Source organism: Desarmillaria tabescens (assembly GCF_030435595.1).
Source record: "Desarmillaria tabescens strain CCBAS 213 chromosome Unknown EV420scaffold_1, whole genome shotgun sequence".
Taxonomy (NCBI): domain Eukaryota; kingdom Fungi; phylum Basidiomycota; class Agaricomycetes; order Agaricales; family Physalacriaceae; genus Desarmillaria; species Desarmillaria tabescens.
Genome location: NW_026848300.1, coordinates 2,300,594 through 2,312,869, shown reverse-complemented (window position 1 = coordinate 2,312,869; position 12,276 = coordinate 2,300,594). Strand labels below are relative to the sequence as shown.

Sequence of the window (12,276 nt, the reverse complement as noted above, 5' to 3'; positions counted from 1 at the left end):
ACGTCATAGGTTTCGTGGATTGTCTCAGATGGCGCAGGCTGAGATCGGGCTGGCCATGGCATTGGACGTCGTGTCAAAACTTTTTTTTTTCTTTTTCGGAATCTCATCATTTTTGAAAATAGCAATAATTGATTATGTCATCGTACCTTCTATCCCTTTCACAAAGATCCATCTGTCGACCGTCATTGCGCAGTTCTCATACTAGCGATTTTACATCACGAGCAAAGCAGGCTCTGGACTGATACATGATTGATCAGAGCCGACTTTTCGATACCTCGAAAATCCAGCTATGTGTCAATGCTCTCAAGTACCTGTGGTACTGGCCACTGCAGTCGATAGACTTATTCGAGCCCTGCTAAGATACTGACCATAAATTGTGCTCAAGGAAGTCGAACTCTCGGTATCCATCATAACCAGTCTCGGGCCCCGGGTGTGTTGTGTCACTGCGGATTCCAGGGCCTCCACTGTGCTTGCGAGATCGAACCACCGATCGTACGCGTCTTGACAAGCGAGTCCGCTTAGAAAATATGCCGCCCGTGGTGCGTCTTGCTGGAATCATCTCTCACTCTTGATGCTCATGCGATTTGTGCTGTTTGAAGGAAGTCCAAGATACATTTCAAATGTCTTGGTGATAAGAGACCAGACGGTCTGATGCTGCGCGTCGGGAAAGGGTAGTGCCCTGCTGCGTCGCGCGACCAGACGGAATGCAAATTCTGACTGTTGCCCTTCCTTTGAACAAACCCATCTGCTGCGCCGGATAAGTTCATACTCCGCCATTATAAGAACTCCAGCCCCCAAATTGGCTTATCTGTATCCTCTTTTCTCTCTTAAAACCAGCCTCAGGCTGAAATCGCGTCCTCTCTTTCCTCATTGTCAAAAGCCCTTCGTTCAGCCCACTTACCTTATACTACCATGAAGTTTTTCGTCGTGTCCGCTTCTCTTCTCTCTATCCTTCCCGGACTATATGCTTTGACGATCAACACACCGTGAGTTTTTTTCCATCTTCTACTAACTCGCCAAGGCTGACCGTCAACCTCAGCTCCGGTGTTGCTGAGTGCGGTATGTTCAGTTGAATTCCCATACCTCGCATAACGCTGATTTGCTCTTCTATGACAGAGCCCTCGGCGTTGTCCTGGAGTGATGGTACCGCGCCATACTATCTATCTATTTATCCAGGTGTGTACGACCAATTGTCGTTTTCTTTCATGTTAGCTGACCTATGAATAAGGCGGCGTAACCACCGGCTCGACCGTAAGTATATCTTCCCTGGAAGATTCCATGACAATGACCTTTTTCCGCAGCTCGAAAGCTTCGGCGCGACTAATGACACTTCTTACACATGGACCTGTGACATAACTGCTGGTACCTCAGTGTGAGTGCCTGAGATAGTCTTTTGCACTCCTGTTCATTCTGAACTGAATTATTGCTTAGCACCTTCTCCATCAAGGACAGCACAGGATCGATAGCGTACACCGATGCGGTGACAATCCAGGATGGCTCCAGTTCCAGGTTTGTCGTATCAGCGCCCAGATCGCCTTTTTCTCTCTGACTTTTTGCCACAGCTGTGCATCTGTCACTGGCAGCACTGAAACTTCGACCTCTGGGTAAGTGAGTCGACGTGGGGATGACGCGATTTCTCATACCGTTTATCAGATCGTCCGATTCTACTACCACGGCTACTGGGACCGCTGCTACCACCTCCGCTACCACCACCAGGACAGGGACCACTTCTGCAGCTGCCTCTGGCTCAAGCACCTCTTCGAGCAGTTCCACGACCACAAGCGCCTCTAGTGGTGCCATTCGCAATAGCGTCACATATGGCGTTGCCGGGTTCTGCGGTCTGCTTGCAGCCCTGCTCTTCTAATCTTTTAACTCTTGCCTACTCACGATACTTGGATGTGGATACCGAGCCTTCTTTTGATTGTTGTAACGGACTTATTTCTGTCTTCAAGCCCTTATGACCGTTTCTTACATCTCCTTTGATATGAGAACGAATCATTTATTATTCTACATACGTTTACTCAAGTTTGATAACCTCTTTTTCGCTCTGTAGTCCCATCCAGTCAATGCCATCATAGTTTTATGAATGCTTACCTCAGATCAGCTCGTGTGCCTCATATTTCTCCAGAATTCTCGTCTTTGGCTTCTTTCTAACCACTTAGTCTGACCTCGTCTTTCGCGAAGGACACGGACACGTGATTGAGTGCCTGATGCCCCATGTGATCTTCTCTTCAGAAGCTTCGGCTCTTTTCGCCGGTATCTGGCCTCGTGGTCTAGAGTCTTTTGAGTTTCTTGCGCTATTCTTCCATCTCCCGCCACATTCTTTCGAAGGTCGCAGAGGACAGTGCCTCCTCTTTTTCTCCAAGCTCGTTCGGATACATAATTTACGCGCGACTTGCTGCTACCTTCCTCCAGATTTGGTAAATTTCTTGAAGGGATACACGTAGAGGATGGCGACTGCTGTCGTCGACCCCGTATTACAACCGATAACGCTCGCTAATGCTCCTGTGAAGGAGAAAGCGGAAGACGTTAGTGGAGCTGCGCAGAGAGATACCGAGGTCGACCCTAAGATTGCGGCGGACAAACCCAGGGACGCGTCAACGCTACCAATAGTACACCCAGAGAACAAAGAGAACGCGGGCACGCAGGAAGAACAGGTGCATACATCTTCTTCACCTTTCAGTCCCCTTCTTTCTTTTTGTCTAGCTGTCGGTTGTTCGCTGACTCTTTTTTTTGACATGTTCGGTAGATGTCTCTCTCGGTGTCGGACGATAGTACGGTTCCCAAAGTCACGCCCACAATTGATGACACCATCGAGGTTAGCATAGTTCTTTATCTATCATCTTGTGTCTGAATTTTTTTCTTCCTGGCCGCATTAGATACCCACGGAACCAGGTATGGATGAGAAGGCATCTTCTATACCCGTTACAGTCGCACTGGTGCGGTTCTTTGACGTTTGTGATCCTCTTTGCTCGTTGTTGACGTGTCCGTATAGACGAGCGATATGGCATCGTCGATACTAGTCGAACGTTTGGAGGACACGCAAATCAAGGTTTGCTCGTACTCGATGCTTGAACTTGGTACATTTGACTTACCTATGTATAGAACGATAACGACCTCGCAGGTGCCATCGATGTATGTCGCCCCTGTCAATGATACCATATGGTCTAATCTTGCTCAATAGTCACCCATTGAGATATCGCCCCTCCCAGCACCAGTTACTCCACAAGACACCAAGGTGGACGGCATTCCTACCCCAACTTTCGAACACCAAGTGAAATTCGTCGCTCCAGAGCAACCAGATTTTTCCTCGAAACCTTCCGATGTCAAAACTGACGTAGTGGCTATTGATGAGGTTGCGCCGGATGCATTGGAAGGCATATCGTCTGCTGATAAGGCCACGATGCCCGACAAGGTATCGGTGGCAGGTGAAGGTGTACCACTTGTTGCAGACACGACTGTTGTTGAACGGTCGCAGACTACGAAGGACGAAGCGATCCTCGGGGAAGAAGCTATTGGTGAAAAGGAGCATCCCGAGGTAACGTCACCAATGGCTCAAAATGAAACGGAGCTCAAGAATATTCCAATCCCTGATTCTGTGCAGTCAGCCCAAGAGCACCCTACAGTCACGGCAACATCGGACGTGAAAAAGGATGCAGTGACTGAGGACGCCATTGTCATCGAGAAAGCTACGCTCATTGAAGAGAAAGAAAAAGCGGCGGCGGCGGAAGGAGCACTTGCCGTTGAAGCGGCTTCCGCAACCATAACTTCTGAGGTCCCTGAAGCACCGTTAGTATCAGTCCCGGAACCACAGATAGCAGAGGAGGCATCAAGTGACGAACAACTAGTCGGTGCAGGTGTGGTTGGACAACCTACGGTCGTCGCAGATAAAATCCTGGAAGCGGAGGGGACCACAGTTGAAACCGCGAAGACTAACGAAGGTGGAAGAAAGGAAGACTTGCAACTCGCGACGACGACACCTGCGAAGACAGATTCGATCGAGGACGAGACTCCGACTGTGTCCGTGGTTTACACTACAACAGTGGAGGAGGGGGAAGCTCCAGTGATTGAAGCTGGGAAGGACAAGCTCGAGAAAACCTCCGATGCGGAGGTTGTTCCCGTTGTTGAGGTCAGAGAGCTGGACAAGGGAGAGGTGCTACCTTCAGTCGCAATTTATGGTGAGCCTGCTCCTCCAACCGAGGAGGCCTCGATCGTGGAGGTTGTAACTGGTAAGGAAGTTGGACCAGCGGAGGCGGCTGTTGAAGGAAACCAGCGCTCCAGTCCTGTTGTGCAGACACCGGTAATCGATGAACCTCTGGCGGTTGTTGGGGACGTTTCGGTCGCGAAAGTATTGACGGGTGCTGATGAGGTCGAAGAGGAAAGCAGTAGCTCGGCACCAGTGACAGAACCTACGTCGACTGCTGAGGACGATCTGACATTCGCTACGGATGAACCTGTCGAGGTTGTAGAACCACTAGAGGAAGCATCCGCTGCTCATGCTCCATTCATTCCACAGCTGTCTTCAGCTAACTTATCCCTTGATGACATACACGAACCTGTAAAGGCGGTGGTAGCTGAGGGAACGTCTGCAAACGAAGCTGCTGTCATACCGACTGGTGATGCTTTGGTGGTAGAAGAAGTTGCTGGAGAGCAGGTCGTAGCTGGAACCCACAACGTGGAGAGTATTGTGGAAACGACGCCCATCCTGGTGGATGATACTCCGGCGAACCACGTGCCTGTTGTTTTGCCGGTCCCGACAGAAGCATCGGTGGGGGGAACAGAATTACATGTCGAGAAACAGCTTCTGGTAGAGGACACTCTTATCGTCGAAGAGATATCAACTACCGAGGAGCTTTCCGCTGTGGAACAAGGGGTAGAGGTCTTCAACGTTTCCAAGAATCCTCCTGCCGTCGAAGAAGTAATGGAGGAAGTCTCCATTATCAAACCATCGTCTGCCGTGGAGGAAGCTACCGTTGTCGACGAAACTTCTGGCGTCCAAGAGGATGGCACAGCTATTACAGAATCGGTTTTGAACGAAGGTATTGCCCAGAAGCTCGAGGAACGCATTGTCAAGGAATCTCGGGATCCAGTTGTCGAAGAGGTTGCTACAGCTGTGGTCGAACCTGCAGGTATCACAGAAAAAGCTGTTGCTGTGGTTACTTCTCCCGTCGAACCTATTTCACTCGACAGTATACCCCCTGCCGACGCCGCACCCTTTGTTGACAAGACCTTGGCCGTCCCCACAGCCGCCGATGACTTCCCCACGGAACAAGAAGGTAGGAAACCATTGGCAATTGACATGCTGTCCATTGAGAAAACACCATTGACTAAAGACACTCTCGTAGGAAAACTTAGCGGAAATCCAGTAGAGCCGGTAGTATTTGAGAAAGCGGATGTCATCGAGATAGAGTCTACTCTCAAGGCTGAACCGGACGTCGATCAAAGTTCTATCGAGGCGCCTGTCGATGTAGAAACTGAGAAGGGGCATGCTAAGGATGCATCCATCGAGGATATCGCGGTCACGGAGCTGGCTGCCGAGGTGAAATCAGTTGCAGAGGAGCTCGTCGTGGCCCCCCGAGATCCCGAGCCCGTTGGAGACGGTGTTTCTCGTGAGGAACGAATCGAACCTTCAGTCATCGCATCTATCGTCGAGGGAAGAACCAAAGAAGATAGAGTCCATGCAGCCCCTAGCAGTGAGGCTGAGACAACAGTTGTCGAGGCATCTGGTATCGAGAGGAACGCAGTTGAGGAGGAAGAGCCCAAATATTATGCGCCATCTAGTCAAGAGATGTCTTCAACGGAGAAGGTTGTGTCCTCGGTAGTTGAGGAAAGGGCAGAAGAGGGGCAGACCCCAGCTCCTGTCGATCCATCCGTGATCGAGGACAATAACACAACTGATGAATCTCCGTCTGTCGACTCCTCCATCCAAGTCAACGATCCGACGCCCGTCTCAACCGTTCAGGCTCCTGTGGTTATCGACGAAGTCGATCTTCATAACACTGATATAGCCTTGGCATCAGCCCCTTCCCTTGATGAGATAGCAGTGAACCCTGCTTCAAATCTTCCTTCGACTAAAGGAGAGCTCAGCGTCCATGCTACTGAAACTGTCAGTGATCAGGACCAACCACTAGTTTCCGCCGAGGTACGTCACTATTTTTTTGGCTATCTAACCCTTCCTGACCTTCGTTGACAGAGCAATGCCGGAACACTGCTCACACCTGCCGGAGCTGAAATTGAGCGTCCTAAGTCGCCATGGACGCCATTTTACAGTGTCACTACTCAAGGACCAGGTATACCTGCTGAGGAAGACATTCCAGCGATAGAAGAGATGCCCCTACCTCTTTCTCAAGTCCCCGTAGTGGCTCTTACTCCGGTCGATTCTTCGGCTCCTCTTGAAGAAGTGCGTTTTTCGATTCGATCCTACTTACCGCATCTGAACGTAGTTCCATGTGCAGACACAAGGCTCATCAGAAATTCTAGAAGATCGTCCAAAATCGCCTTGGACGCCTTCCTACTCGGTATCTGTTCAGGGAAGTCCACTTCATGATACAGTAACTCTGGACGAAACGGAGCCAGTTATCGACACTGTCGTTAGCGCCCATCGGGATATCCCCGCAGCTGAAGATCCTGCTAGTTCGCAGACTGGTGTCTCTGTCTCCGTCGAGACCGCCACTGAACCTGTCAAGGATGGAAGCCAGGAGGAGGAGTCCATCGGTCGACCACAATCAGCTCTAGTTACTGAGGAGCAACCTGAAGTGGCTGACAGGGTGACATCAACACCCGCACCTGAGCCCGTTATTGAGAAACCTATTGGTGTTGTCAAGTTGCCTGTTGAGGAGGAGCGTACCTCGTCCAAAGAAGTATGTAACAAACGGGCGTCAATTTCCACCTCCCACTGAGATTCGTTTCTTACAGCTGGCGACTCCCGATATTGGCATAGAACGTCCAGCCTCACCACAAATGCCATCTTACTCTGCTACGCAGGAAGAGCAGGTTCCTACGGCACCAGAGGTTGAGAGAATATCAGGTACATTGTTGGTTCCCGAGGATGTGGTTGACAAGGATTCATCTCAAGCTAAAGAACCTTATGCGCCCGATGCACCAGTGCATGAGGTCACTGACGAACCCGAAGTCACAATTATTTCGGAACCCGTTGTCATCACTGAGAACGCCGCCGCCGAATCACCCACTGAAGCTGTCGAGGTTGGGGGTCATGATTCTCATGCTGTAGAAAAGCCTGTTCAGCCGGTCGCTAGTCCGATTATCGAGCCACAATCCGAGAAAACTGAGGGCATGGCTTCGACACCTAAGCCAGACGATGGTCTCGAGAAGTATGATGATGTTGAAGTCTACGTGAAGTCGCATTCCGAGGAGACCCTTATTTCTTCAGAAGAGGTAAGCAACATGGTCACTTCAATATGTAACCGGCTGAAGTTCATCAGACCCAGCTACCTGCTCCTTCCACTAAGACTGAACATTCCGACGCTGTGACGCTATCCTCCTCTCTTCAAGAATCGGATCTGCTATCTACACCATTAGCTCACGGGGATGTCGTTGTCGAGAAGACACCCGAGGTCGAGGGGCCCTCTGCCTCAAAAGTGTCAGTTCCCGAGGTTCAACCTACAAAGATCGATATCGTGCCTCAGAAATGTGTCGATGCTGAGGCCGAGGCTGCTACAGAATTATTGCCCATTGTTGCTGAGCCTTCCAAGGGTGGCGAGGACTCTTCTTCTGTGAAGACAGCAAGCCTTCAACAGGAAAGCGCTTTAGAAGTGATCCCAACGCCCGATGCCGATGTGAAGCAGCACGTGCAGGTTAGCACGTCGGAGGAGGTGAGCAAGGAGTTCATGTCAACGTCCAAAAGGCTGAAGTTCGATTGTAGCTGTTGGCTCCTGCGACTGAAATTGAGCGTCCTTCCTCTCCATGGACGCCATCCTATTCTGTCACTCAGCAAGGGCGCATTACGCCAACCTCGGAAGCGGAAAGTATACTACCGACACCTGAAGCCCAGGCACCTGTTGCTGATGAGCTCAACACCCCCGCTGAGCCAACACCCGAGGACCCATCTGTGAATGTTGAGCTGAGTAATGAGACGCCTCAAGAACTTGTGGTACGTAGTTTACTGCCGTCTTTTGAACATCAGCTCATCGGCGTCAGACTGTATCTGATGTTTCCAGCGGAGAAGCTGCAGAGAAGAACAATGAAGATGTGCAGCCGTCAACTGCCACTGATGTTGAATTTTTACATGAATCAGACACGGTGAGAGTTCTAGAATTATAAGCAAAGCTCGTCACTTATATGCAATTCATTTAGACTTTGTTGAGTCCAAACGTTGAAACTGAACGTCCTTCGTCACCATGGACTCCTTCATATTCTGTTACACAACAGGGCCGTGCTTCTCCCGTCCCTGAATCCGAACTCGACGTCGAGTCTGCAGAGAAAGAAGTGCCAGTCAAGGACGGACTGGATGAGAGCGCCGCGTCTTTCCCTCCAAAACTTCAGCATCAAGTCGAACCCGCGGAACCCGTTGCTGTTGCACACGCGCCAGAACCCGCACCGAAGGAAGAACCGATTGACGACGAATCCAAGTCGTTGGTCGGAGACGAAATCGCGTCATCTGTGCTTGAACACGAGTGTGAAGCCGCTGCCACACAGCAGGAGCAAGCTGTTGCGTCGTTGTCTGTACCGGCAGTGGAGGAAACGCAGGTTGGGGCCAGACTCGAATTACATGTTTCATCTGTCCCAGAGCCCGATGTTGAACCTGTCGTAAAGGAGGAGCCTGCTGAAGATGTTCTTGACGTCCATGCTGCTCCACCCATACCTGAAGCTGGAACAGACTTGGAACCCGCTGTGAAGGATGACATGGTTGGCGTTGAAAAACACGAAGAAATCACTTTGTCGTCATTCGAAGATGTACGTGACTTGGAGTCCGCAGTGAACGACAAGCAGGCCGTGGAAGGACAGGAGGAGGCAGTTTCTGCTGCGCCGGAGAGTGAACGTGACGTCGGGTCTTCGGTGAAGCATGAGACTGTCGTTGTGTCTGAACCAGTCAAGGAGGAAGAGGGCAGCGGAGGCGAACACACCGTCTCCAACACGCAAATACTTGCAGACGAAAGCAAGCCTATAGTGAAAGATGAGTCAGGTAAAGCTGGAGATGACGAGGAAGCTGCATCACTCATACCAGCATCCATCGAAAGAGAAATACAGCCCGAAACCGGACACGAACAACAAGCCTCCTCGCCTGAAGTGGAGTCTCTGGCGAACGACGAGCTCGTTCAGGAAAAGGAAGTCACTATATCTGCTCCTGAGCCTGTGCGTGACAGCAAGCCTACGTTGGAGGATGCACCAGTCAAGAACGAAGCTGAGTTGCACGTCGAGAAGGCTGCTTCACCTGCACCGGAACCAGAACTACAGAACGTAGCTCCAGAAGTTGTGCAAGAAACTGAACCTGCAGTCAAGGACGACACTGCCGAGGATGGTCAGGTGAATCAAGTCGTTTCACCTACACCTAAATCTGTCAAGGAAGAACACGAAGAGCGAGGAGTGCCACCCACGGAGGAATTGTTGGCTAAGGACGAGCCCGCTGGTGATGAGAATGGTCAACAAGCTGCTGTTCTCGTGCCCGAACCCGAGAAGTACATCGAGTCGGTAGTCGAGGAGAAGGTTCAGGACGAGATGATCAAGGAAAGAGAGGATGAGAAAGGCATACTAGCTTCTCCTGAACCTCTGGCGGAAATCAAACAGCGCGAGGAACAAATTGTAGCACCCACGCCGGAAGTTGGACGTGAAATCGAGTCTACGGCGGTAGAAGAACCAGTCGCTGCACTCGAGCCTGAGCAGCACGTTGAGCCCGTCGCCGAAGCTAAGATCGAGCAAGTCACCATACCCGCACCCAACCTGCATCCTGAGGTCGAGGCCGTGGAGAAGAAGGTCGAGGAGCCAGCTGCAGATGTTCTAGATGAACAAGCTACTCTACATGTACCTGAACCCGAATCAACTGTGATCGAGGACGAGCCCCCCGTGCCAATCGAGGTCACGCTTGTGGCCGCCGATAAGCCAGCATCGTTACCAGACACCGACACCGAATCAAAAGCTAACGACGAGCAGGTTGAAGTATCTGTGACGAAGGAAGAACCTGGGTCTCAGAAGGATGCGGCTCTGCCGACACCGAAAGCAGAAGCGAAAGCCGAGGAAGTACAGATTGTGCAAGAAATCGAGTCATTAGCAGAGGAGGTGGAGGATGGACACGAAGTGGTTGAAGAACACGATGAACAGGGAGTCTCTACTGTGCAAGGACCAGCGGAGGATGAGCCCACGCCTGATGAACAAGCAGCTGCCCCCGTGCCTGCCACTGAGCAGGGTGCTGAGTTGGTGGTTGAGGCTGAGGACGAGTCTGTAGTGCCTGAACCCGTGTCTGAACCAAAGGAGACAGGCGAGGACGAACGAAATGACAAAACCGCCCCACTTTTGTCCCAAGATGACAGAGAAGAAGGACATGTTGAGCAGCCTGCTCCAACCATGGAAGAATCACTCGAGGTCGAACAAGCCGTTACCCAGCCCGCCATAAAAGAGGAGAAGGTTGCCGTTGAACCTGTACCGGAGTCGCAGCAGCAAATTAAGACTCTAGAGAAGGAGGTGGAAGCGCCAGCTGGAGATGTACAAGAACAATCAGCCGTGTCCGAGCCTGCTGCGGTCAAGGACGATCCAGCCCCGCCAGAACTCGTGACAGAGATCAGGTCACTAGTTATCGATGAACCCAAGGCTGAGGACGTTGAATCGGCGGTGAAGGGACAAGCTATTCTGTCTGCGCCTGAGCCCACCGTGATCGAGGATGAGCCCGTCATTTCACCCGTCATGGCTGAGAGCGAGCCGCCAGTTGTCGATGAGCCGACCATTGAACTAGATGTCGAGCCCAAGGCTGAGAACGCACAAGCGGAAATTGAGTCGGAGGCAAAGGATGAAGAACAACCAGCCGTTCCGCTCGTTGCCGCAGTCAAGGATGTGCCCGTAATTTCAGCACCAGAACTCGTGACGGGGAACGAGCCAGATGTCGAGCCCGAGGTTGACGATGTACCAGTGGTAATCAAGTCAACGATAAAGGATGAACAGGTTGAGGACAAGTCGGAGGAACCAAGCGCACAAGCCGGAACACCTGTGCCTGCTATCAAGGACGAGCCTGAGCCACAGGTTGAAATCGAGTTGACTAAAGAAGAGGATCGATCCGTGGCTAGCGAAGAACAAGTGCCTTCTACCTCTGTTGAACAAGCCAAAGTCGAGCCCGCTGAGGAAGCACCCGAACCTGCAAGCAAGGGCGAAGATGTTGCTACTGATTCCGTTGAAGAAAATACCACCGATTCTCGTGAGGTGAATTTCTGTCTTACCTTCTTAAGCGTCATCTAATGGATGAACCCAGTTGAGCGTCGACACATCATCAATCGCAGATTCTACCAAGTCCCCATGGACTCCTTCACATTCTATGACGACTCAAGACGTAGGATCGCCCGATGTGGAAATGAAGAAAGATCTCCCGGGACAAGCCTTCCCTGTCACCGAAGAAGACTCGAAGTAAGCTATCCTTTCCGCATGCTTTCCAGCCTCTGTGTCTGACAAACCCCAGATCGGTCGGATCGCTAGACACGGTAAACGAAAGCGCAGATGTAGTGCCTGACACGCTCGATGTTCCATTTACGCGCAAGAGGTTGGAATCGAGTGCTTCTGCGCGGCTCCTGCGGGGAGCGCTACACAAGGTACCGGAAGGCCGGGCCTCGTTGGATATGGCTCAGGGAGAGTTTACGAAGCCGAGTTCACCTGTCAGTGAGACGAGTGCGGTGGGGATTGTGGAAAGCCTGACTACTGCTACCATCACCACCGCCACCGCGGCTGCAGAACAAGAAAGTTCTACTTCTGATGAATCTGATGGAAGCTCAGATGATTCTTCGGAAGTTGAGCATAAGGGGAGGTGGTGTGTTGTTATGTGAATAGCTATACCTGTTACGACCATTTTACGATTCGTCATGCCTTTCTTTCCATCCCGGGTCATTCAAGTTTCACTCTCTACTCTTTAGATCACTAATCCTCTTACCTATGCTTTCATTCTATGGATAGTAATCCGTGTTCAATCAATTCTGTGGAGCTCTCGCGCATATATAGACGCTCACAAATAAGTTGAATGCGTTATTAGCTTCCGTCCTTAACTTGATATCATACCGTGGACCAAGATGAGCGGGACGAGTGATACATTTCTCTTTCAACCCCGCAAATAGATCCTCCCAAGTA

The 12,276-nt window shown here is 51.1% G+C and overlaps 2 protein-coding genes across 2 annotated transcripts; both read left to right on the top strand.

Moving 5' to 3' along the window:
• The first annotated feature begins 611 nt into the window (after positions 1–611).
• On the top strand, positions 612–2,117 carry EV420DRAFT_72437 (uncharacterized protein). Its single transcript, XM_060483219.1, has 8 exons — positions 612–986; positions 1,040–1,059; positions 1,117–1,176; positions 1,229–1,251; positions 1,302–1,372; positions 1,432–1,509; positions 1,563–1,604; positions 1,654–2,117. Exons 1-8 carry the CDS (start codon positions 913–915, stop codon positions 1,862–1,864), a joined length of 579 nt encoding a protein of 192 aa, XP_060339658.1. The 5' UTR covers positions 612–912; the 3' UTR covers positions 1,865–2,117.
• A 1-nt stretch (position 2,118) lies between these two features.
• On the top strand, positions 2,119–12,167 carry EV420DRAFT_72555 (uncharacterized protein). The gene is made up of 16 exons (XM_060483229.1): positions 2,119–2,657; positions 2,750–2,818; positions 2,880–2,939; positions 2,996–3,052; positions 3,106–3,135; positions 3,185–5,276; positions 5,346–6,142; positions 6,194–6,400; positions 6,456–6,860; positions 6,916–7,395; positions 7,449–7,832; positions 7,883–8,110; positions 8,158–8,259; positions 8,314–11,364; positions 11,414–11,565; positions 11,618–12,167. Exons 1-16 carry the CDS (start codon positions 2,451–2,453, stop codon positions 11,976–11,978), a joined length of 8,682 nt encoding a protein of 2,893 aa, XP_060339657.1. The 5' UTR covers positions 2,119–2,450; the 3' UTR covers positions 11,979–12,167.
• The last annotated feature ends 109 nt before the right edge of the window (positions 12,168–12,276 follow it).